This window comes from Bactrocera oleae, chromosome 6, assembly GCF_042242935.1.
Source record: "Bactrocera oleae isolate idBacOlea1 chromosome 6, idBacOlea1, whole genome shotgun sequence".
Taxonomy (NCBI): Eukaryota; Metazoa; Arthropoda; class Insecta; order Diptera; family Tephritidae; genus Bactrocera; species Bactrocera oleae.
In genome coordinates, this window is record NC_091540.1 from 16,299,446 (window position 1) to 16,327,039 (window position 27,594).

Below are 27,594 nucleotides of genomic sequence, written 5' to 3' on the forward strand. Positions count from 1 at the left end.
GCACTGCCGCGTATCAATGAACCGGTCAGTATCTGTGCATATGTATAAGTATAATACGCCCACTTTATTTGTTTGATATCAAACTTGGTTTTTATTGTTGTTGTTTTTAACATATTTGAAAATTTTTTTTTAACTATTTTATAGTTTTTTTTGTATACATTTGTCTAATTTATTAATTATTATATTTCTTCTTTGCTTCGATATGAAACTAGGTTTGGTTTTTGCTTTCTACATTTAAAATTAATTTAATTTTTGTATAATTTAGTTTTTTATTTTTATTTTTATTTTTAATTTTTTCATTTCGTTTGATATGAAACTTGGACTTGTTTTTTAAATTTTTTAAAATATTTTTTTTTATTCTCTTATACTATGATATTTTAACTAATGTTTTATTTTAAATTTGTTTATTTTTCGGTATCTTTAAGTATATTTAAATAATTTTTTCTCATTTCTTTTTTGAAATTGTTGCCCGCTTCCTAATAAGTTTAATGTATACATATCTTCCAAACCAATAAACCTATATCACCCACATTTTTACAGGACAAATAATTTCAATCCTTTTTACGAAAGTGTGAAAATAGGTGAACTCGAATGATAACGCCGCCCCTCCTCAATATAACGGTTGTGTTGAAAAATTACTAAAAGTGCAATAAATCTATAACTAAATACGCCAGAGACATAAAATTTTACACCCGAGATGGTATGAAAGGCTTTATAGGAGCATATGTCAAATTTGGACGATGGGGGTGGCACTTCCCCATATTTATGTGAAATCATATATCTCGGGACATTCTCGACCAATTTCAACCAAATTCCTTTATCCTGACCATCCTATTCTGCATTATGAAAATGGACTTAATCGGAATTTTTTCACTTTCCAGTACTCAATAAAACATCTCGAGTTTAAAAATTGTCAAAATCGGACCATAACGTCATACCGAATATGTCGACCCCGTGCGTATGACTGTTTTTTTGCCGAAAATATCGGTCAATCAGAGATATATTATTGAAATTCAGAAATAATCCTTTTCAGATGGCGATATGTCATCAATCATAATACTTCTTTTAACTTCATTTACCTAATATAAAGATTTTCGAACTTCCTGTTAACTTTTTGCCACATACATAAAATGGATAAAATCGGCCGAAAACTTGCCTTAGCCCCCATAAAACTGATTTTCAGGATTTTAAAATATCCGGCTGATTTTACTCCATATATGTTTATGTTTATTATTTGAAAATAAGTTCTCAGGTATACCTGAGCAACGTCAAAAATTAATGAAGTCAGTCCTTCCATTTCTCTGCCTCCTATATATCTTATATAATGATTCGCGACTTTCCACCTGACTTTAAACCGTTTAGATTGGCCAAAATGTGTGATAATTCAAAGAAATTAAGTGAACACGTACCAAATTATGCTAAGAAATCTGTTTTCGATTCAGTTTTTGTTGAATGGTTAACGTGTGCAGTACTAACTTTCCAAATAGCTTTTTCATATGTAATTCTCCATGTAAAATATGAAGTACTCTTTGAGGACACCTTATAAACTTCTAACAATTGTTCATAAATTTCCTTTGCTTTTAAAACTTTCCAAACAAAGAATCTTATCACTGCGCGATATTTAATTTTTTCCATATATACTATGACACGTCTACTTCAAATAACGTGTAAACAAAGAATTAATTGATAGAATGACTTGTAACTTTGCATGTTGTGCGACAGAAATACCAACTTGAGAAAAAAAATGTGGAGTTAGTAGTGTTATTTCTGGATGAGAGATACCAACTTTTCAACCCACTTGTTTATTAATAAAATTAAGTGACCTTCAAAATAAACTTATATGATACCAGATTTGATTGTATTCCACTCACAATTTCATCGAACAACGAAGTTGAAGCCTTTCGGTACATTTTTTAATATTGCCAACTCCTGAAGATATTTAGCCGGCTTTGATATAAAATGTTCGGTTATACCTGAACTTAGCCATTCCATACTTGTTTTTGTAATATTTTTGTTCCCAATTTTCTTTATGTACAGTCGTGGGAAAGCTGATCAAAAGAAAAATTTAAGTTGAAAACTTGTGAACGCATTAATGAATATGCTTATTAAAATTAAATAGCTTGTGAAGCGCAGAAAAATTTTAAAAATGTGAGCACTGCTTTTGATAGCAGCTGAGCTGCTTACGTTGTTACTATTGTTGTTGATTTTTCCTAAATTTTGTTTATTAAATATTTCCACGTTTGCTTTTGTTTGCCGTACTTTGAGCTGCCGTGCTATTTTGTGCTCAAAACTGCTCAAAAACGAAACGAAACACCCACACGCATACACATGCATTACGCACTGAAGCGCCAACTGCAAGAAAAAAACAACAACAACAAGCAGTTAAAAGTATAACAACGCATATGAAGCAAATGTATAAAGGCATTGAGTGGGTTTGCATGCATAGATGCATGTGAGTATGTATGTACATTTGTATGTATGCCCGCCTTTAGGCCTATGAAGATGTGAAAGCCAGCAGCGAGCGATTTAACTTGCGTTGCCTTGGTAGATTTGTGATTTTTAGACACGTACACTGAGTGCCGGCCATCAGCTTGTTTCCATCGCTGCAGCACACATACCGCGCGCCGCCGTTGTCGCTCCCCATCGAGCGTAGCGATGCAACAACGCATTCGTAGATGAAAACAATTTTCATGTGAGTACTAAAAATAAAGTCAACCGAAGCGTAAGTGATGTCTTTCGGCTGTGGTGGTGGTGTAACTAGAGTTGTTGTTTTCTGTGACGAAGCGTTGGAGTCTGAAAAGACCCACTCGTTCGTGATGGGTAGGCTTTATTGCCTGCTGCCTGCTTGGCCTACTATTATGGATAGGCTGTAAACAAACATACGTACATAAATTTGTACATATGACATTATTTTACACCATCGCCACCGTTGGGTTCATCGTCGGCGACTCCCTTCCGCTTACCCGCCTCGGTTCGCATCGCCTCGTTTTTGGCCGCGCTCGTACGCCTTTGTCATTGTCGTCATTTTCATCGTCATCAGCGCCCCGTTAGCTAAGAGCGTGTTCCAGCCACTTCACGCTACATATTCGTACACACTCGACCGGGTATGACGAGATGCAAGCGAAAAATTAGTTTTTGGCGAGTTACAGTGGTTCGCCATTAAGAATGCAGGCGCGAAAAATGTTGTTGATGAGTCAATAAATCTGTGTTAATGGAAGAAAAATAAATGCGGCTAAAGATCAAAGTAATGGCGGAGTAGTAGCCGTGCTGTTGGACATGTACGCGAGCTTTTGCAAAGGTCAAGTAACAATAATTTAAGGAGAAGTAAATTTTGAGTAGCCATACATCCAGACCGGGAATTCAGAAAAATGGAAGGAAAATTAAAATGAGACTCAGTTAGAACTTGGAAAACCTCAATACAGCCCCAAACTTCAGCTAATGTCAATAAGATTACTTCAGCTCAACCCGCTTAGGAATTCCGCAGACGTGTAATTAATTTTAGAAAAGTACTAGAGACCCAAATTATTTGAACTAATTCTGAGATCAGCTAGCTTTACCAAGCCATTTCATAGTTTATAAAGGTTCAGAAAGAACGCAAATATTCTTTAATTTAAATTTTATGTATAAGAACACATTGCTGGTGAAAGCAATAGAGGAGAATTTTCAATTTTGACAGGTGTAATTAATATTTTAAAGAAATTTATTTGTGGTGACTAGCATCCGACGGGTATAAATTCGGATCCGTTCGGGTTACGTAGACTCGACTGTCCCTATTGCGTAGAAATTTGGTTGATGACAACGTCCGGTATAACCGAATCAACGCGTTGGCTATCTGGCGATAGGACAGTATTCGCTTTCTGTGGAGCAGGTTCGTCGAGCGATTCCACTGTTTCGACTTTTCCTTGATCACTTGCGGATATTAGCTGATTTATGTTTGGTTGACGTTCACGAAAAGACGTATAATCTTGGACATCTTGAGCGCTCTGAAGCACGTTAAAGCTCGTTAAAGCTCGTTAAACCTATTTTGACGGTACTCATCGAAGTAGAAGTGTAGTCGTATACATCATCCAAAAGCTATTAGCTTTCAATACGCGTTTTTTTTTTAAACAACACTCGACACTCGTTACCTCACGCTGTCAAACGAAAACTACGAGTCGGATTCGAATGATAATTTCACAGCAGCCGTACACAAGTCCGATAGTGGCGCCATGAGGCTATGTACTCATTAGCCAAGAATCAAATGACCAAGTTCAGCGGACGAATAGTGCGAGTTTCTTCGTGATCCCAAGTTACTCGATCGTAGATCCTCTCGGAAGGTTTTTGTCAGTTTCAACTTCTACTTATACAAACTTTGTCATGACATAGTGGTAAAGAATACGGAATATTTTAAGGCTCTATTGGTATTTCGAGTTTTTTTTTAACTATATTTCGAAATATATCTTAACATGAAAAGAAGAAGAGGTGCTTTTTCGAGACTTAACCCTTAACCTGGGTTATGGGACGTCAAAAAAGGGATTAATTAAACTCCTGGAACACATGCAGCGGGTCTGCTTGCTGGCGATTACAGGTGCTATGAAAATTACCTCAACTAAAGCTCTGGATGTCATTCTCGGTTTCCGATCAATCAACATGTGAAGTATGATGCAATATTTGCAGCCAGCCGGCTTAAGTTTTTAGGTCACTGCATGATATTGTAAGTGATCTTGTTACTGAATTCGGGTTAGATTGGCAATGCGACCGATACAAGCATTAACACAACTTTTTTCTATGTATTCGCCAATGATTGAAAAGGTGAATCAGGAACAGGAGCAGGCTTCTTCTGTAAGAATATATACATAGAAGGTAAGTAGCTTAAAACTTAACGACTACAATTAGGTCTTTCAGTCTGAAATTGATGGCATTACAGAAGGTGTATTCTGTTCTAATCGCAGCGGTTACACTGAGTCTCACTTCGTTAGGTCAGGAAAGATGCATTTCCAGTGGGAAGTTCCATAAAAAATATCTAGGTACCCATTCATATATATCAAGTTGCCCCAGACCAATCAGCTTCTCAAAGGGTTGCTGGAAATGATGGACTCTAGAGGAACACCTCAAGTATTGGAATACTGGTAGCAACTCAGTGTATACCCCAAACCCAAAAACGTATGTTTTTAGGTAAGTAGGAGCTAAGTAACATTGTAGAGAGGCCATCACAAGGCATCTACCTTCTAAATCCCACCTTTGAAATGCGTAGCCTTCAGCCAACTGAGACGGCTCCCAATGTACGAACATAAAAGACATTGGTCAGCCGGGGTGAAAAAAATCAGGTATTTTATCAAATCCACTGAGTTGCTGAATAAAGCCTAATTGTTTACCACTTGGGTCACAATCTGGCGCTCTTGCCACTACCTCCTCAGCCAACGAACCAAACCTTCAACTCACTTATAGAACCTCTGATTATACTAAGAGGCAAGTAATCATGAGTAAATGACGTTAGTACAACGCAAACTGCTTTTCAATTTTTTGCGCACATATTTCGCAGTTCGCCACACTGTGCCGTTACAATTAGTGTTGGAGGTGGCATTACATTGTCACTGTGGCTGATGTTGGCTTATTCAACAAAGATGGAATGGAATTGTCGCTGTTGTTGCAGCAATTTTGTTGTTATTATTTTTTCGTCTTGTTAATTTTTATGGTTGTTGTTGTTATATTTTATTGTTGCTGTTGCAACTCGGTGGTGGCAGCTTGCATTTTCCATCATCTTGCCGCTTTTCAGCTGTTGTTTTTCCGCATGGCAGCACGATGCGCCAACTGCTCCATTTCGAGTGTTGTGCCGCTGCTGCCGCTGTTGTTGTTGTTGCTGAAATACTTTTGCCAGAATGCTTGCACACACTCGAGTCATAATTGCAAATACTCGTGCACTTGTCATGCCAGCCCTGCCGTGCCATGCATTTTGACTTATGTATGTATGTATGTTTGGTGGTATAAATGTACATATATATGTATGTATGTAATGCTTTGCGATGCTGTGCTATGCAAAGCTTTTGTACCAGCACCCTCGAACTCCCAGGCACTCCCTGCACTCCCCACATTATTTTGCGCCCTTCTGCACAGTGGCAACAAACACACATACATACATATGTACATGTATATGACAGTTGTAATTGTGTGTGTAGATGCATGCTTGTGTGTGTATGTAAATGCATGCTTACATGCCACATAAGTTCTCTTACTCTTCCTTTGTTTGTTGCATATATTTATATTGCTTTTGTTGTTGTTGTTGTTGTATTGTATATTTTTCTTTTCCTTTGCCTACTTCTTTCTCTTTGTGTTTTATGTTTGTTTCGCTCCTTTGTTGTCATGTGTATTTGCGTCTTAAAGCGTCTTGAGCATTAAGTGCACTTTGGCGTTATTTGTAAAAATCTCTCGTTTGCTCCATTTCGACAATTCGTACAACGCCATCGCCATTACCAGCATCATTATCGCCAGCGTTAACATAAAGCAGCGCCCGTCGTCGACGACGGCATCAGCTGGATACGTCATATTCTTCATCATCACATGCAAAAACAAGCAAAAAAAAATAACAACAACATAAACTAGTACAACAACCAGCAACCATCATTTACAAGGCTTTTTGTCGAGCTGTGATTTGCTTGCGCCGCCAGCGGTTTCTGTTTTTATTTCGCTATTGTTATTGTTGCTGCCAACAGCCGCCTGTTGGTCGTCCATTGCCTTTTGTCATTGCCGTCCGTCGTCTGCACCTCTGCATTGCCATTTCTAACTAACTGCCGCCGTCGCTGCTATTATCATCACATCGTGATTATCATCAAAACGTTCCATAGACCCACAGTTCTACAGCGCTTTGTCCGTTTGCGACCGCATCTTTGTTTGTGTCGGTTCAATGACATTTTTCTCTCGTATATTATATTTAAAATACGAAAAAAACCTAACATATAAATAATCATAATAATAATAAAAAGTAATCTCAAAAATAAGTGTTGAAATGAAAACTGTTACAAAAGCCTTCACCATAAAGCATTCATCAGCATCAGCTTTGCCCAAAGTAAATGGATACATCTGCATACAGACACTCACACATTCAGGCATATACATACGTACATAGTCCATAAATATATCTGACTATTTGGCCATATGTTCATCCCGCTTGTATTTCATGCTCTCATTTTCTGTGCATTGTCATGTAAAAGTTATTGAATTCGCCTTTGGTACGAGGGAGGTTTGCAAAGTCAGTGACTCATTCATATTGCTTCCCATAAAATATTAAAATAATAATTAGTAATGGAGCCCCATTTAAACCTCAATACTTTATCATTTCTATACAGTTGGTTTTCTGACAATCCTTAAAATATTTATTTTCGTAAGGGGTTAGGCCAATCTATTTCCGAGACAGAGGGAATAGTAGTTGTATTCCTCTATTTCAGTTTTTATCATTTTATATTGACATTTTGAGACAAAATGGCATCTAATGCGCAAATCTTCAGAATCACCTTTTTCAAGACAGCACCTGCGAGCGGCGGTACTTCTCGGAATTCATGCTAAGTTAAAGAAACAGTGCGACGAAGTCCTGTCGTGTTGGCATCAGAGATAATCTCTAGATCTCTTATGGATCGACTCAACACATTTTCGTAAATGGTTTGAGTATGAAGCTACAAAAGACCTGAATCTTTTGCAAAATTTCAAGTAGAGATCGCAAAGTAGATAGTTAAGGACGTCGAAATCTGACAAATGGCGCTCCAAAAATTAACCGAAATAAAAACCGCTGAAGGCATCCAGATCATTCCAGTCGAGACTTATAACAAGTATATGGAAATTTTGAAGGCGGTAATAAAGATTTGTATTAAAAAAATTTTAAATGTTGATCAGATAGTATCATTCATGAAAGTGAGTATCACGAGAGTAGTGTACTATTCTGTCCTGATCAGGTTGCCAGCGACATATGTATTTCTGTCCTCAGATCTCAAGAGAATGGACCCTGAAAAGAAATCGTCGATACTAAGGTCTTTTTTTGAAGCAAAGTCTACCAGGCGTCTTTTTTTGCAGTAAAACAGCACTCGTACTAAAAAAGTATCGTAAAATTAGAATAACGTTATAACGATATAAAACTTTTTCGGATTATGGTCGAACAACCTCTTGACCGAAATGGTGCGGCTAGTATTTTGTATATAATCATTTCTGTAGTGACCTGAATGCCCCACTACACAGGAATAAAGCTAAATAAAAGCAACCGCTGGCTTTAAATCCGCTTCAGACTTATACAGTAGATGTCGCTGGGGAGGGAAACTACATGCTGAATCACGGAATAAAATTAATTGACGAAGTTTATAGTTTTTTAACAAAGGCTAGATCAAGTCTTTTTGATTTTCGTTTGAATCCCTCGTTCTGCTTTCTTTAAAAAGTTTCGGACATATCAAATCGCCTTCGTGTTCACAATTTACGCTTAGTTACTCGTGATTGTTGCATTAAAAGTCACACATAAATTGCTTAACCATGCCAACGTGCCGTACTCTTTCTTCGCGCTTGTCTATTCACTGTCCAAAATTGTAATATGCGAAATGTTTAATTGAATTGTTTGTATGTTAACTGCGTTGTTTTGACATTCTATTGAACAGACAATTGTGTTTGACAATTGAACTATGAGAACTTGACATGTTAGATGCGAACATGTGTGCAAAGAATATTTACTTTATGAAGAGTAAGCAATGAAAGGGTTGAAGATCCTCTGATTTGAAATTCATGCGAGAATTCGACCTCGTGTACTACCGTTAGAAAAATTATGTATACTGTAATATTTCAAAATTTAGTAGCAATCCTAAAATTAATACTTGGACGCTACCGTAAATTATTGTGGGTATAACTTTTCAAAGCTTCATAGTTCCCTCGACTTATTCTCTTCGTCAATTTATCTGTTTCCATAAGGTCTACCAGAGAATTTTAGTCGATAATTTGCTTCTCGTTGATCGGTGAACATAATTTTATGATATGTGAGAACTTAGTTCTTGCCCTCGAAGTTAATTTTGCATTAGTTTGATGATGCTTACATAATTTTTTAAATACCTACAATATTTTTATATTATTACTAATTTATTTATTGATTTCTATCATTTCAGGTACGTGGACAAAATTTATATCTGCAGGTAAACATAAACCATTTTTGTTCGTCAATTGAATATTTTTTTTGTTTTTTAAATATGCCAAAAGACTTAGCATGTATATGCTTCTTAAAGCTCTGAGTCTCATAGTTCCCCATGTTACAAATGGGAGGTTAGGTTAGGTTAGAAGGTCGATCCTAAAAAGGATCACACTTGGACAGCTTAAACCCCGGAGCGTTGTGATACCTAAAACTCCTATGAGCTGGATCAAAAAACCCTTACATGTCAACAAAGCGCTTTGTGCCTATGACAAACTTGTTGAGACGGCCAATATTCGTTTCGGCCAAATCTTCTGGTGCGCCGTAAGTGTGATTGGCGAGAGGTTTCAGTTTCAGCCTAGCTAAAGCCGGACAGTGGAGGAGAAAGTGCCGGCATGGTTCCACCTCACCCTACAAATGGGAGGACACGACGACCGACGAAATGCAAATCCATGCCTTAGCTTCTTAACCATTGTAGATATCAAATAATTTTGGCATATATAGTCTGACAGTGGAGAGGCTTTTGTAGTATAAATTTTGTTAAAAGGTGGACGTCATCCCTCCAATAAAGAAAATCACACCCACCTCCTATATATATGTGGCAACTTTTTTTCAAATTAGACTTTATATAGTAAATGTCGGTATTTAAGTGAAATATCGTAATAAAATTGACTTAAGGTGATTTGGTACTAAATATATATCAAATTGGCTTATATCTCGTGTCAACCCTCCTACATATAACATCTCTCCGTTTTTCCAGTTAGCTCTTAACAGTATACGAGTATGTCGATTAGTGAAGAGAGAGTTAGATAGGAGAGTAACATGTAGGATGAAATTCCCCATATATTATTATTTATTATATAACTTGGTGTCAAAAATAGATGATATCGATTCATAATTTTTGAAAGTCCCTTTTCTTACTTAATATAATGATTCCCGGTTGGCTTTACTCAGAATATATCGCATAATATGTTAGATATAATAATGAAATTGGGCAATAAAGTTTCGCATATTGCATTGTGTTTCCGCAATAATTAGAACGAATGTTTTTTTTAGACTTGTGGTTTTCAATTAGGCAAGACTTTTTTCGGAAGTGGTCTTATTGACAGCTGTTTCTTGATTTTTACTCTTTCACTTTGGTCTGCCATTTCATAATGAACAGACTTAGATTTATTTCCGTAATCATTTGGTTTGGTTCCCGCGACTTATCGCGCGTTGCGTCCAATATGAACGGGTACATTAATAAACAAAATTGTCGCAAATGCAGTGATGATAGACCTTCTCATAACACAACCATAGGTAACCAACCGGTGAAAATAGATAAAACCGCTTTAGACCTTTAAGGGTCGTTATGTTTCCCATAAAATGGGTTAAAGTCAGACAAAAAAGGCATTAAAAGCTCACAATAAAACCTGGCACAAATATAAATTTTCAGGAGACAAATTTTTGCGGACATCTCAAGTTCTTCATCGCAGGAGTATTTAACATTCGGCTCTACCCGAACCGAACGGACATATCGAAAGACTGTACAGGCCAGAAATGTGAATAACTTGCGAGAGTCTCGTATATTGGGTTCCGTCAGACACTTCCTCTTCCTTCCTCCTTTATCATATATTTATTATTTTTCATCCTCTAATATTTTTTTTTATTAATAATTATTTCCTTTTATTACATTTTTTTTAAGCGATAATCATATTTATTAAATCATCGTAGCGGTAAACGCCCATTCGTAACATGTATGACAGAATTGCATTATTTACAAGTGTTTTCATTTCGTCACTTCCTGTTTCTCAGTTCCGCCCTTTTTAACTAAGTTTCCTTCCTACTTTCATTCATCTTGATTGCTTACCTAGGAGGAAAAGCAAAACAAGAAAAAGGCGAAGTATTTTCTGGTGTTGGCAATGCCGTTGTGGGTAGCAGGTTGTTGAGCACATTTTGCGTCCACATAATTCACATTTTAGAAATTTCGTTGGGGATTAACAATTACTGTGACATTGAACTCGCGCAAATTTAATTTTATTAAATATTACAGCAATTTAAATTAATAAAACAAGTGCTAAAAATGAGGAAAGTCAACCCCTCCAAATAGGAGAGCGGCAAGTGATGAGAGCGAGAGGGAATGAGCAAAAGAGCATTAATGTCTCTGCGCTCAGCAAATATAGTTCTTCTTCCTCTACTGTGGGGAATGCAATAAAAACATGCCAAAACTAACGCCTTTACGCATACCTTCTGCACACTTACTTAAATTTACTATCTCGATATTTAATTCCAACTACCTTTGTAATCAAATATAATTCCATAATTACCGATAATACACGCATTCTACTCCAAATGCTCGCCCTCATTTGCTCTTGTCAATGCTGCTGCTGCTGATGATGACTTTCGAGCTGACACGGTGGTGGTGGTGCTCATAACTGTATATGCGCTCACCTCAAATCAACCCTGCATTGTGTGTTGCGGAACAACCCTTAGCGCCGACTGTGTGTTCGTTTGTGTTTTTGTGCGAGCTAGCGAGTGACGAGCATTCGTTTTACTCCGGTCGTTGTCGCATATCCGCTGTTGGAAAATTTTGAAGGGGGCCGCATGCGAACAATAACAACAACACTTATATTATTATTGCTGCAACACTGAAGGCAGTGTGCGGCACCGTCAGGCGAACCCTTATGTGTTTTGTGTATTTTGCCGCATACTTTGCTCGCCGCTCAGCATTTTTCAGTTAGTCCATAATTTTCGGTAGAACATGTCGACCACCACGGCCGAACGGTGTGAATTATTTTTGATATTTTACACGTTTGAGAGATTATTTTTGTAAAAATCATCTTCTTTCTTGCACTCAAGTGCGAAACAGTGCAAAAGTTTGTGCTAAAATTAGTGACGCGTTTATATTTACTGTCGCGGCGGTTGTGTTTTTGCAAATGAGCTGGTAGCTTAGCAGGAAAGTGTCGAATAAAACAACTTTTCCAGACTCGCTGTCTGCGTTTTGTATATACAAGCAGCCAGTCAGCCAGCCATCGCTGTGTATGTATACGGTGAAAGGGCCAGCGAAATACATACAAATATATATACACACCACCAAACAACAACAAAAATATATATGTATATTATAATTTAAGCAACGTAGCGGTGGGCCGCAGTGGTACATGCGTGAGTGTCTGTGTGTGCGTGTCGCAAGAAAATTGCAAAAATCTTAAAAATTTTCAAATTGCAAATTTGCCGAAAAATGCACAATATTAGTGTATAAAACCGTTGAATACTAACTAACAACCCCGCCCATACAAACAAGCCAACCAAACAACCACATTTACATGCCAACAACAACAGTGTAAGCGAATTTCCGCAAGCAGTGCGAACAGTGCAAACACCGACTAACCCACTAAAACGGTAAAAAAACAACAACAAAAATATATAAATTAAAAAATATCAAAAGCTAAAACTAAAAAAAACATACAAAAATCACAAAACATAAAGTAAAAAAAAACCACAAAATTAATATAAATTACAAAACGACAACAAAAATATATACATTTAAAAATAAATAATAACAACAAAAGCTAAAATTGGAAAAAAAACAACCAAACGCCGTCCGTGTAAATCATCAAACATTACGAAACCCAGTCCAAATCCGCAAAAGTTTCAAAACTGCGCCTTACATACATACAAAACAGCGTATTCGCAAATTTACATACACACACATCCATACATACTTAAATGTGTGTGGTGTAAGTGTCAGTGTGCAGACCCGATTTCAAACGTTTCAACAACAGTAATATAACTTTAATATACTCGCTATATAATAAACGCCATATTCTACAATTGGGCGCAACCTTGACTGATTCATATTCACATACATATGTATATATAATATATATATATAAGAATATTCATATTTAATCGCTAATATATATACAAACTATAAAGCAAAATATCAGTTTTACAATTTAAGCGCAAATAAAAATCGTCGCATTTACAATACATACAAACATACGTAAAATACATATATATGCATACATACATACGAACATAAGTATATATGTCTATATATTTTTTATAATCATATACTTTCGCGTAAAAATCACACACGATAAATCGGAAAAATTCGCAAATCCTTATAAACTTCTTAACTCCTACATACAATTCGAAATCGTTCAGCAATCGCTTAGCTCGTGGTAGCGCTGTAACTGTAATACCCGGCAACAATATGCTTACCTCGAATGACATTTACTGGTGAGTGTTTTATCCTTATTATGCAACAAATTGATTGATTTCGCTGCCTACGCATTTTTTTTATAGAAAATTGTAACTTAAATTCGTTTTTGGGTCATATACAGTGCTGGTCAGAAAAATAGGGTTGGGTTAGTTTTCATGTATTTGTGAACACTTATTTGCAAAAAAAAAATACTCTCTGTACTGAAAGTTCGAATATACTTGCTTATGTGCGATTCAGTGGTTCCCAAAGTAAAAAAAAAACATGACTTTTAGTTACCATTTAATTTATATGTATTTATCTCTATTTATAAAAGTTACCCTTTGCACTAAAACTTCAATAATACCGGCTATATTTGTTTCAGGGGTCTCAAATCCAAGCATGACTTTTTTCATTTAATATGTATCTGTATCTATTAGTGTGGGTAAAATAAAAGTTTGTTTTTTTCGCTTAGTAACCTGAAAAATTGGTTGATGGACACCTCTAAGAAAGTCTCTTCAAGTATGAGCTCTTAATTGTAAAGGGATAGTCCTCCGCTTTACAGTTTTCTATTTTTTGCAGATAACATCAGATAGAAAAATGCATATCACACTTTGAACAACTTGAAAAATATTTCGTTTTATGTAATTTGTAGGAAATTGATTGCTCTTCAAAAAAGGTACATTAAGATTTTTTCGTAAACCTAACCGTTTGAAAGATGTTAACGCTTGAAGTTTGACTATTCTAAGACAAATTTGTTCTTTTCTTTTGAATTTCATTACTCAATGAAAAAAAAATTATTTTAGATTACAAAGCTCATAGTCTTGTAGGAATTACCATTCGTACTGGGGTCCATATATTCGATATAGGTACATCAAAGGCACTATTCGTGCAGAGTTTTATCTGAATATATTCGTAGGTACTTGATTTGTGTACTGAAAAGTAAAATTATGTTAAACATGTTTTATATGGAAAGTTTTGTTTGGTATTGCCTATTTTCGCACTATAATGTATGAATCTCGTGTCTAAAAAATGTCAAAATCGGACTATAACTGTTCAGGTCACCATATACCGAACACCTTAGTTCCTATTGCGAACTTTTTATCGAAAATATCGGTCAATCTGTAAGATATATTATAGAAATTCGGAGAGAATCTATTTTTGTTAATCCTATGCCTGTATGTTAAAAATTTGATTGTAGTCCATTCACAATTTCGACGAACAATGAAATGTTGAAATCTTTCGCAACATTTTTAAAATAAAGTTTCGCCAACACCTAAAGGCTAAGAGTATAAAATGTTCCGTAACACCCGACTTTAGCCCTTCCTTACTAAGAATTATATTATCCGTTAGTATCATTAAAATGTTTACACACACACACAAAATATTCCGCTATTCAAACGTTAATGTTATAAAAATTTAATTCATCTAAGCATAAATTTTAATTTGCCCACCACTGTACAATATTATTTATATAATTTCCATATTTTCTGTAGCTTAAATTGTCACATGCCTTCAGTGATATTGCATGTGTGCGCATTCATAAACGAAAATCCTTCGCCTTTAATCGAGCGCCTACACGCGACGTTGGCGCCCCTACTCTCCACCTCCATCGAGGACATATTTATTTTTATAACGAATTTTCCGAGCACTTTTTAGTATTTAATATACATTTTTTCCATGCTTACATTCCATCGTTGCTCATTTTCCGCCTCTTCATTTTGCTTGCTTTCAACATGATGATATAACCAGCCAGCAATAAAAACAATAACAACGTAACACGCTGCTGCTGTCATCTTCTCTCCACCACAGACCCAACTACCCAATCTAATATAAAAATCGATAGAACACAGCCTTCACTGTGTTGGTGTGCCGAGCAGAGCTGTGCTCAGCTGAGGGTCGAGCGACGATCTGTCGCTTTGCCACTCTGTCGGTCGGTCGTTGGGTCGTGTAGTCGCTCAGTCGGTCGTTTGGCTGCTTGACAACCATGTTTTGCGAAACGCCTGCCTTTACACAGACATCCTGTTGCCAACAAAAACAATCCGCACGCACTCTTCTGTCGGAAGCAGAAAGCTGCTTGTCAGTTACTTTGCCGCTAAAGTGTCTTTATATGTGGCAAATGGTTTCATATAATTATCTACAATTTGAGGCAGAAACTCTGCGTCGCAAAATGACTAGTGGGCAGATAAGCTGTGCAACGCCATTCGACGTAGTCAGACCAAATTGATTGAATGACGTAGTGTTGGAGGCGTATGAAAATAATTTCGAAAAGAAATATGCATTGACACGCTTGTGCCGTTTTAGAACTGTATCCTTGTATTTCTAATAACGTCCAATGTGTGTGTTTAGCCCGATTAAGCCGTGATTGGCTCGCCCGTAATTCAATTACCCGGTTAGTTAATTTGTTTGTTTTATGAAGAATGGATTTAGTGTATCTTAAATTAAATCTAAGGGTTATTTAATTGTGAAAAATATTGCGAATATTAAGAATTTTAGATAATCTATAGATTTAAGCTAATAGCAGTACGTGAGTTTATAGCATAAAATGGTATTTTAAGAGGTCTTTTATTTAGCCCTCTTATTATCACTCAAATTACTTTAAAAACGAGGTAGTTTGAAAACTTAAAACCTCTTTAAACACAACTGCGTTCAAAAAACTTCGAAGCTTCCTGCAATACTGGCCTTCATTTTGCTAAGCAATATAAGATTTGCCAACCTTCGAACAGTAGAGCGTCTTCTTAGCTAAAGAATTCATTTAAATAAGCCTCTAGATCTTCAAAGAACTGCGTAATTGCTAAGATAAAGTATATGTATTTATTTGCAGCATCAAGAAAACCGACTATGCTGAAATTTACTTCTGGAATAGAAATTTTCATTTATTTCGTTTCTTTAAAGAAACTTCCTTCCCGAATTCAAATCTATAAATGTTCTCTCTCAAGCATATGATGGCTCCATTATGTTTTTAGTACTTGCTTGTTGTTCTAAGCTTTGAAAAATTTGTCATATTGTACGAGTATGTTATAAATAGCATGGAGCTGAGTATTCTTAGCACTAGATTTACCAGCTATTTAAATATACATATTTCCACCAAAACCAGTCAAAATGACTGGTGTATAAGAAGAAATGGCATTTGTGGTTTCAAGTCTTTATTCTATCTAAAAAAATGACAAAAAAGTTAAACAATATTAATTGTAATAGCTAAATGTATTTAAAGACATTTGAAAATAATAAAACATTTAATTGTTTACAGTTTGTCGCTAACAATTTCTACATATGTAGATTTTGCTTTGTGTACACTTTCTACATAGACTTTATTTTGCATTTATTGCAAATATTTGTAGTCTTGTTGTTATTGCAGTATCCTATTTGACACCATTTGCGTACAGAAACCGTGCCTTTCGTAGTTGGTACATCAGCTTCGTCTGATATTTTGAAGCAAGTTCTTCTGCTAATCGAAACAGAAAGTCTTTCCGTGAGATATTTTGTCCATTGTGTTTTTGTACAATGTCCAGCTATTGATTCCGGCTAAATCTAAAATATTGGAAAACATCTGAAGTGGCCAACTTATGGAACCCGATTTCACCGAAAAAAACTCTGATGATTATCTCGGAACAAACATGAAGGCGATGAAGGCGTCGCTCTTATCCTTCCTCAGAGCACGAAAACAAATCAATGTCGGGTATGGATAGAGGGTCCCTCTTGATAAGATGAAAACGAATAAATCAACTTAACACAAAAATACTATTTTTATCCAGAAAAACTTTCATCACAAGATAGACTTGTTCCGCCCTTGTTGAATGCTAGAGTTGTAATTATGTCGGTCATGTTTTTGATAACTGAAAAGATCTGTGCAAGAATTTCATATTAGCTGAAAAGAGATATGCTTTTCTTGATATCTTAAGCGGTATCCGATCGATCTATAACTTCAACTCTTTCATGCTTTCTAATTAGAGAATATTTAACACAAAATGTAAGTGCAAAATAGTTTAAACTTAAAAATCACCAACTTGTGGTACGGAACACTGTAAAATAGTTTCTTTAAGATAAGAAAAAAATCCGTTATACATTGTTTTGGAACAATTAATTTAGCAAGCATTAATCCTTTCCAACAAATTGTAGTTCCTGACGACCTACTTTCAAAATGAAAAACCAAGATGTCAAAACAATCATTATGTTACTAGGTCTTCATATTGTGCTTCTTAACTACGTAGTAAGTTAGTTAGTTACTTAAGATTCCTAAACCCTACATCTAAACGACTTTTCCAAGTTACGCACTCCTTTTCTAAGTTGGTGCCTCTACGAAACAACAAATTAGCCCAACTCCTTTCCCAAGCGTGAAGTTGGGACTTGACTATACCTCTGTTATTCGCAACGTTACCAGAAGTTCTTAATTCTGAATGTGTAACTACCCTTGTCATACAATAGTCACAACTCTAAAAAGTTCAGTTCTTTATTTAAAATCAAAGCTTTCCCGAAGTGTCTTTTAACTTTTTTCACATATTCTCCTTGATATTTAGCACATTATTAGCATTCGGGGACACACACACACACACACAGACATGAAAAAACCATGTGCGCACGAGTTAAAGCGAGTAGAATAAGTCGCCTTGAACTATTGGCTCGTGTCGTAGGCGAGCATTCCGAGAATAATAAAGTTTTTCATTATTCACTCGTCCTTTACCTTATCTATTTTTTCTCTTCAATTTTCACACACACGTTTTGTCTATTTATTCCTTTTGTATTTATTTATTTTTTTATTCTGTACTTTTGACTTTTTTGTTTCTGTTTTGCTGGCAAACGATTTTGTGAAAATGCCAAGGTTCATGTACATTGGCTCTTTCAGTCATCATCAACAACCTTCACTTCAATTGAATTTTCCCTTTTCACCTTTCACTCGTTCGAAAATTTATTTGACATTGTCCGCAATTGAGTCACATTTTGTTCCAGTTCGCAGCACAATCGATTGAGGAAATTGGCTGTCGCTACCATTTGCATTACTAATGGAAATTTTCAAAAAAGAAAATAGAGAGAGAAAAATAGTGTATATAAATAGACCTATATGTGCGCACTTACTCCTTTTGCTCCAAATTATTTAACATTGTAATAAAGCTTCATAAATATACAGTGGAAGCTAATTGTATTCGGTTTTTCTGGTTTTGAATACTCTCGAAACATGTTACTACAGAGTATAATAATATTAATCACCTAACGGTTGTTTGTATGACCTGAAACTATTCGATATATTATATATAATAAAAAAATATGTATAAGTGGGCATGTCCATACTCTTAAAGGATTTAATGTAAATCAACCGAAATTGCTTCGAAGAAGTCCTTTTAGCACTTCTTTATACATTGTGAAAATGGTTAAAATCAGATAATAACGGCGCCCACTCCCCAAATAAGATGGAAAATAGATGTGGCTCCGCCCACCTTTGGGTGAATCCTCTATCTCAGGAAGTACTCGACCAAATTTGATGTGAGTGGGTGTTACCCAAAAATTTCTGTCATATGCTGTGAAAATCGGGTGGTTGTCAGCCTACTTATCATATGACAAACTTTTAAATTCCATCATACAAATCAAAAATTATTGAAGTTATCAGAATAAAACTTCGCCCAAATAGTGTCCTCCCAAAAATTGTCGAAATCGGCCTAAAAAATTCAAGTACCCAGACACCAAATATGTCGACCCCATATCTAATATAAATATTTTTAAAGTTCCGATGTTCTTTATACTGCATTGGTTGATCTTAGGGAAAGAATCTCTTTCTAATAACAGTGTATCCTCTTACCTAAAATGGATAATATCAGGGCAATACTTCGCCAAGTATTATATAAAGTTTTGCCAACAACTGAAGGTATTTTCCTGGCTTCGAATAATTTTTGCTGATTTTTTTGTTGTTCAAATTCTCTGTTTATCTACTTTCCAAAACAGATTTCTATTCCGATTATGGCTGGCAAGCAGGGTTGCAAAGTTGTAATTCAAAATTTTCATGTTAAATTTAATTTTAATTTTTTAATTTTGATGTTCGGATTAAAAATTAAAAATCTAATTTAAAATTGCTTGGGATAAAAAATTGACAATTGATTTTAGTTTTATGTTGTTAATTTCAATGAAGTACGCAAACGCTAAGATAGTTGGAATCCGGTTTGTCTGATTAAATTTTTTGTTTTTATTTTGTAATCCGGCATGTGGAATTAAATTTTTTTTCAATCCCGTATTTGGGATTACAAAATATAAGAAATTTGAATTCAAATGTTAATTTAATTATGTTTTAAATGCAATATTTGCAACCTTGCTGGCGAATCGAACAGATTTCTTATTATTTACAAGAAATGCGCCTCTCTGATTACTTTCAATAAAGTGATTTTTGTAAAACTTAGTAGAGAGCACCACGTTTTAAAAGAAGCAACAAGAAAGCAGTCTCTGAATTTTTAGTAAATATTGTTGGAAAGCAATCTTTCGTTGTTTTCTGAATGTTCTTTAGCTATCCCTCATAAAGATGATCAAACCGATTGCATCGATACCCATTTCCCAAAAGGTTTCGAAAGACTTTTACATAGAGTCTCAAAACTTTTAGCTCAGCTTTAGGTTCTCATTATACCTTCCTTAAGGGTTTAGGTTACTATGTTGACCTCACCATAGATCTAACTTCAAACAGTCGCAAGATTCCTTATCTCTTAAGTCGAAGCAAAATAATATTGTTTCTTGGTGCTCTCGAAACTGACTTAACTTGAACTTTAAAAAAATGTGTTTATTTTTCTTTACTTAAAGTAAATTCTATTGAATTCCAAAGACTTTCCACAAATATGTTAGGGGCGTCCATAAATTACCTCATCCAGTTTTACGTTGTGGAAAAGGGGTGGGTATCTCGGCAAATATCACGCATTTTTTTTCTAATTAAAACAAAAAAAATTATACTATTTTGTACCATTTAATCCAGATTGTACATTCTTATGATTCAATTCTAAGCGCAATCGTAATACGAATAAGATCAAGGGTTTCAGGTAAAAAAAAAATATTTTTTTTGCGAATTTTTTTATGGATTTATAAATTTTATTCGGACCTTTTGTACATTATTGAGCATACTTTCGACAATATAGGGTAATTTTTTCATGCAGGAATATTGAAACATAAGCCGGTAACAGAGCTTCCCCTTCTTCTTCTTATTGTTAATAAATATCCTATCGTTATCTCATGCTCTCTTAAAACAAAACAAAAAAAAACAATTACTCTTACAGTCTTTTCGCGGAACTTGACTCGAGTTCAGTTGTTTTATATGTATAGGGTTTTCAAGATTTGCTCCCTATCTCAGAGGCAATTAGTATTCCTAGTTTCTTGCGACTAAAGCCAAGTGTATACGAAGTCTGTACTTAAGTTTACGAATACATCGCATTAATTTTTAACTTCCCCCTAAGAAAATTAAAAAATTTTCTAAAAATCGGAAAGTTATTGGTTTCACCCCATTTTGTAAAAATCGAGTTCTCAACAGATCTCGACGTTCTGAGGGTCGCGGAAGCTTCCCCGAACATTTCTACGATGATGTCCGTATGTCTGTATGAATGTGTGGATGTATGTAAACCTCTTATAACTTTTAAACGGCTCAACCGATTTGAATAAACTAAACGGCATTCCAAAGGTTTTCATTTCAATCGGACCAGTAGATTTCGAGAAATCTCAAAAATAAAAAATGTGAAATCGTTTTTTTTTTGCGAATTTCTTCCAAACGACTTGACCGATCGACACCAAAAACTAATCAGTTCTAAACCTTGAAGAAACACATTTGCCGCAAACCGGGTCGAAATCGGTTGATTTACTTGCGAGATATCGAAAACGAAAAATTTCGAAGAAATCGTTTTTTTCAAATTACTTCGAAACGACTTGACCGATCGATACCAAAAACTAATCAGTTCTAACCTTGCTTCCAAGTCAGTTATAGGACGTCTATGAAAAATGCATTTTACTTGGATCAATTGTTCCTACTGACATTGGCATACGTTGACCACGTAGTTTCTTCTTGGTTTAACGGAACTAAAAGATGTTTTGAGTGCCGCTTCAGGACTCTATGATGGATTTTATGTTAATTCCAGACTTTATGCGGTCAAATATGCTGTTGTAAATGCCCAGGTGTCGGAGATTGCTCGTTTTGGTGAAGGATGACTAAACTATTTTCGGAGGTTTTACGAATTTAAACTTAAAAACTTTGTTGGCTGCGAATTACCTGCAACAAATAGTTTTTTCCAATGAACTCTCGAAGAATTTTCGATTCCAAGTACTAAAAAATCAATCAGCCCATTATGTATAGAATCTGAAAAACTTTTCACATTCCTTATAGATACATATGTATGTATATACATATATAATATAAGTCACAGAAAATTTCCTAGAAATTCCTCTTAATCATTTTGTACTGTACAAATCTTCAATTGCAGATATTTGCTCTCTTTTATCAACCAGACTTACATACAAATATATGTTTTCATATATTTTCTTATAATATATATTCCACATTTACATTTTCCATGCAGCTTCCGTCAACAATCGTTGACTAATTGCAACTGTTAAAACAGATGTTGAGATGCAGAGATAAATAACTTTGACGGAAACAACAAAGCCGTGCACGTACATATGTTAGTTTGCCGTGTATTTACTTTTGAGTGTTTATGCACTTACGAAAGTAAATATTAGTCCTTGTAGGAATATTCTCCTTTAAAAAAAGTACCGAATGCACTTGTTAGCCGATTTGGTCTGTTATTTACGACTGGGAGTGCTCTTAAGCTTTTTAACACATATTTAGGTTATGTAACGATATTTTTACCTTACCACTTACGGTTATTTAGTAGTAAAGAATAAACGACTCTCGGCAGGCAGAGTTAATTTTTAAGAATTTTTCTGATTTGAAAGCGCTTTACATTAGAATATATAATATTAGCCATTGTGAGAATTTCTAAAACTTGTAGAAAATTCTCATTTATTCTATATTGAGATGAAGAATTATATTTTTTTCATGTCCCTTAACATATTTTATAAATTCTATTTAAATTATTCGATGCAGTTGAAGGTGGGAGGCGATTTATACCTCACTCTCATTTTCTCGTAGAAAGCAATTTCGCTGTAATTCAGTTTAAAAACAAAGATAAGATATAGATCCAAAAATATTTCACATATATAATCTGTCTCTGGAATATTTCTAGAGTAGAGTTATTTTTTGCGGGGCAGTTGTCCCTACAGGGTCATTCATGTCAATAAATGCACATATATGTATGTATGTAAATATTTATAAACAAAATAACATTTTTGGACCATTCTACCGCTAAATATAATATATTATGGTAAAAACCATTTTTTTTTTTTTTGTTGTGGACCTTGTTTTTTTTTCTTATAATTTATCGCAGAACACAAATTTAACTCAAGAAAATATATAAAAATATTAAATAGTAACATACATGTATGTATGTAACACCATTTGACATCCCGATTGAGAGAGAGGATCTCTTATAGACGATGAGATGTGGCCATCGACCGTGGCTTTCGAATGAAATGTTCGAATCGAATTAATCAAAAAGTTATAAAAAGGTATTGAAAAAATGTGTATAAAGAAAACTTCTGTGGGCGAATTTTTTCACAGTTCGTTCAAATACGACTATAATTCAATACTTAGCTAGTTTTCCGAGTTCAATTCAAAAAATATACATTTTAATATTTCAAAATATAATCTTATTTTGTGGTAAATCTTCAATTGCAGATATTTGCCCTCTTTTATCAACCAGATTTACTTAACACACATCTGTATAAATATGTACATACATGGAAATATGTGTCTGCATATATTTTCTTAAATAATCCACATTCACATTTTCCATGCAGCTTCCTTCACATATATATGTATGTATACGTACGTATGTTTATACGTATTCAAGCCACTGGAAACTTATATTTGGAAAATCGCTGTTGTGAATGAATATATACTGTGAATAAGTAGAAAAATTGAAAAAAGTTACCACATCTCATATGTCGTAAACGTAAACAAGCGCCATTAATATTCGACAATATGTATGTTTACAATCCTTAAACTTCATTAACTTAATTTATATTAGTACACAGTATTAATTAAAAATCGCTTTCACTCTTTTATCATTGATATATTTGTAAATGCCGCCTATAAGTATGCAATACTTTTTACCATTAATTTCTTCGACTGTGTGTTAACTGTTAATCGTTTCATTTCCGTTCTTCAACTTACATTTCTGTTAACATCACACAACATTCTGTTAAAAAACATAAATGAATTTACAATGAATTCTCTGCTTTCTCTGATGTTGATAAGCATTTGTAAATACTGTTAACCGAATTTATTAATTCTGTTAAATTTGTTAACATTAGTTGATGTGTTAAAATTCTTATTTGTATTATTAGAATTTTTGTCAATTAAAAATATAGGAAATATAGGCTTTTTATATGTATATCTATGTATATCTCTTCGGTAAAATTTAATAAATATTGATGCCGTTTATTTTTCAAAACTGAAAATCGTATTTTTTTTTAGATATACTACACATACAACATGCATACAGTGAACAAAAAAAATCTTGTACAGGCTGGTTTGACTAACTAGTAAAATTTTTGAGTTGAAACCAAAAGCGAGAAAAAGCCGTTTTATTAATTTTTGAGGGTAATTGAAATCTATTTTTAAAAATCCTGTTTTCTCCAAAATGTTTAAAAATCCAAAACAACTCTTTTTCGACGGCAAAAAAACGGAACTAATTGCGAAATTCTTCGCTTGTTTTGAAATTTAAAAACTAAATTAATTTTTGAATTAAATGAATAAATATATATATGTTTTGAGTAGTGATCCCAATTTATAAACAATCTTTAAGACACGTAAAAAATCTGTATATTAAAAAAAATTATATTAAAATTGGAAGCCCGAAAAATGTTGGAAAATCTAGCTAAACATTTATATTAGCACATTATATTATAGCAGAAATTGAAATTAAATTTATGATCCTCATATTGCAAAAGGCCTGGAAAGCACACAACTACATTGAGTTCACAAATATATGCGAGTTTATATATTTATTTGTAGCAATAGTTCCGAATATTTGTTCTATATAGCGAATTTATTTTCGGGATTTGGATTTAATTTTTTTTAGAAGATTTCCTAATTTTCAGCAACTTACGTTTCGGTATTAGTTTGTGTGTATGTTTTTTCCTTTTAATTTACTTACAATTAAGTGCAAATAAAATAAATAATTTAAGATTTTAATTTCGGGATTGCAGCGATAACTTATTTTCCCATCTGCAAGCAGAAAAGGCCACTGAGAATACACAAACTGTGTGTTTATAAAAGAATTTATAGTCGTTGTGGCGAATATTTGTTGTATTTAGCGAATTATTTTTCTGTACTTTTTCGGGACCGGGATCGGGATTTAATTTTTTATTATTGTAATTTATTTTTAGTATTAGTAGGAGTGGTTTTATAGCAAACTATTTTTCAGAATTGGATTCGGGATTTTATTTGTTAAATAAGATTTTGTATATTTCAACAAATTATTCCCTGATTTTTATTTGGGTTTCGATTTTTGTCCTACTCTTATTACTACCAGCAACCGTTTTCTATAATAATAGCAACCTTGTTAATTAAATTTATTAATAACTTCAACAAAGTCAAAGACGAACAACCCTTAAGTATACACACACTGCTTAGCACGTGAGCTTTTGCCTGTTCACAACAAAAGCTCATTGATTCATTATCTCTGCAGTTCTATGCATGTATCATTATCATTATTGTTGTTACTTTCTATGATATTTGTTTGCATGGTATTTGTGACTCGCCACTTTATTTAGTTATGACTCCCTTTTGCGAATTTCTAGTTTTGTTAATATGTTTAGTAACAACAACAAGCAAAGCAAAGCTTTTATTGCACAAAACCCGTTTAGCGCACTGGAATAACCTCACCGGGGGCGACTCGCTCACCTGAATGGCACAGCCTGCCTGACTGATTCGGCTGATACGTAATGAAAATTGCAAAATATTCGCAGAGGCGGCGGAGAAAAAGTGTGAACGCGTAATGGAAAAAATGACTGCCGTCAGCTGATAGTCGACAGACAAATCAGACAAATTGCGCTTGTTTTTTCTTATTTTTTACTTCTTTAGATAATTTTGTTAATTTTTATTTTTTTTATTTTTGCAATTTTGCTTTTATGCTTTCAACACATTGTCGAGCGGCTGGTGTTTGACCTCCGCGTGCGCTGTGTTTTTCCTGCCACTTTGGATTTGTTGTTGTTTTTGTTTTCCTTACAAAAATTATTTTTGTTGCTGCGCATTTGCAAAATCTGCTGTGTTAATAAGTTTTGCAATGTTGTTGTTGTAGCAATTGTTGTTGTTTCTGTTTTCATATACAAAAATGGTTTTTGCTGCTGCTGATTCGGTAATACAAAACAACAACAACATTTGCTGTGTTAAATAATAATTTTTGCGGTGTTGTTGTTGTTGTCGGCCATTATTGTTGTTGTTTTTTTTAACAAAAATAATTCGTGTTGCTGCTGCTTGGGTGTTAGCAAAAATAAGACAAAACAACAACAATTGATAAATAACTAAATTTCCCAATACGGCTTTTGTTGTTGTTGTTGCTTTGTTGCGCCAATTTCGCGTGCATGCCATTTTGCGGCGCTATCGCCAGCGCCTCCAACGCCAACAATAACATATTTATTAATTGACCCATTTTAGCTGGACCAAGCATAAAACAGCAACAACAACAGCAATCTCTAAGTGGCACACATAAAGTTTGCAACATTTGCATTCAATGATTTCAATTGAAAAAACGAAAAAAAAATAATCTCTAATAAAAACTAATATTGCAATAACAGCAACAATACAACTACAGCAATAATAGTAACAGCAAACAACAACAACAGCGTAGCGCAAATGCTGCATTAGCAATTAATTAATAAATTGCTTGCAACTCTTTGCTTACTATTTGTTCTTTTTGTTGTTGTGCCGTGCTTTTTTTGTTGTTGTTGTTTCTATAGTTGTTTCATGGTTTTTATCCATTACTATGCCGTTTCATTGATTTGTATACTTGCGTTGCCAGCGGAAACTTGTGTGAGCGTTCAGCGGCAGCAACAACGGCAGCGGACAGCCAGTCAGCTGTGCACCCGTCCGGATTTTATGCGATTTTTAAATTTTCTACTTTATTGCGCTCGACTCGACCGACCACTTCCACTTCTTGCGCGCTTGCAATCGCCTTTTTTTTTTTTACTCTTTTTCTTTATTTTATTCTCAACCGAGAATTTCTTGGCGCTGCTAAGCCTGTTTACATTTGAATGCGTTTACATGTTGCCAAACACACATACATACACGCTCGCCAGCGCCGCTTGTCTGTGCCATCTGCTTTTGATTTTTACAGCAAACCTACAAACCCATTGGCCTATTGGCTGTATGTCCGTCCGTCCGTTCGTCTCTAACGAGCATTGCATACATAACTATTTGCTGTCGGAAAAATTCACAATCGCATTCCGCTGCGCCGGTTTGACAGCATACACACACATTTGCGCACGCAAAACTCATTTGTAAGCCTACTGGAATCGTTCTGCGAAGCCGAACTAGTTAATTTGGTTGATGAGCGTACGTGGGTGGCTTATTAATTGGTGCTCACATCTGAAAATCATGTTCAATGCATCTCTGTGTAAGTTTTGTGTTGAGGGATGTGAAGTGCTATTTGGTTCAATGGTTCAGTGATCGAAATTGATCTAAATTGATTGATGTATTTTATTACTATATATTTGATTACGTATTTCTATATCACTGTTGTACCGTTATACATAATTCTGTTCGCCTATGCGTGCCTAGAAACTGATAGGAAGGCTTTTCTACAATACACTGTGCACGTTTCTAAACTTTTTATAGATTATATCCACTGTAGTTAATTTAACAAGATTAATTTTTGCTAGATTTTCTAGCTGCTCAGCTGATCTTGTAACCATTCTAGTGTTGTTATTATTGTTGTTATAACTAAAACATTCACCGAATACTCTTTAAAAAGGCTTCCTAAGTCATCAACCTCTGGTCGAATATATTCTTTATATACATAAATCCTCAGTACGTGTGTTTGTAATTGAACTCCATCTAAACGGCTGGACCGATTCTGATCAATTTTTGTGTGTATTCAAGGGGGTTTAAGAATGGTTTAGATTCAGAATTCGATCATCTAGATAATGTTTTACAATGAATTTTTCGCAAATGAGTATTCACAGCAATGCAATCAACGTCTTTGTGCTAATA

General features: G+C 34.7%; 1 protein-coding gene across 2 annotated transcripts in view; it reads left to right on the forward strand.

The window, feature by feature from the left end:
* The window catches only part of siz (Brefeldin-resistant Arf-GEF family protein schizo), a 118,161-nt gene that overhangs the window by 19,538 nt on the left and 71,029 nt on the right, over positions 1 to 27,594 (forward strand). The window contains exon 1 of one of the 2 annotated variants that reach the window (XM_036360560.2): positions 13,214 to 13,351. The exons of the other annotated variant lie outside the window; for it this stretch is intronic. Within the exon in view, the coding sequence (XP_036216453.2) occupies positions 13,326 to 13,351 (26 nt within the window). The 5' untranslated portion in view covers positions 13,214 to 13,325. Of the gene's footprint in view, positions 1 to 13,213; positions 13,352 to 27,594 lie in introns of those variants that run through there. 2 annotated transcript variants of the gene reach the window in all.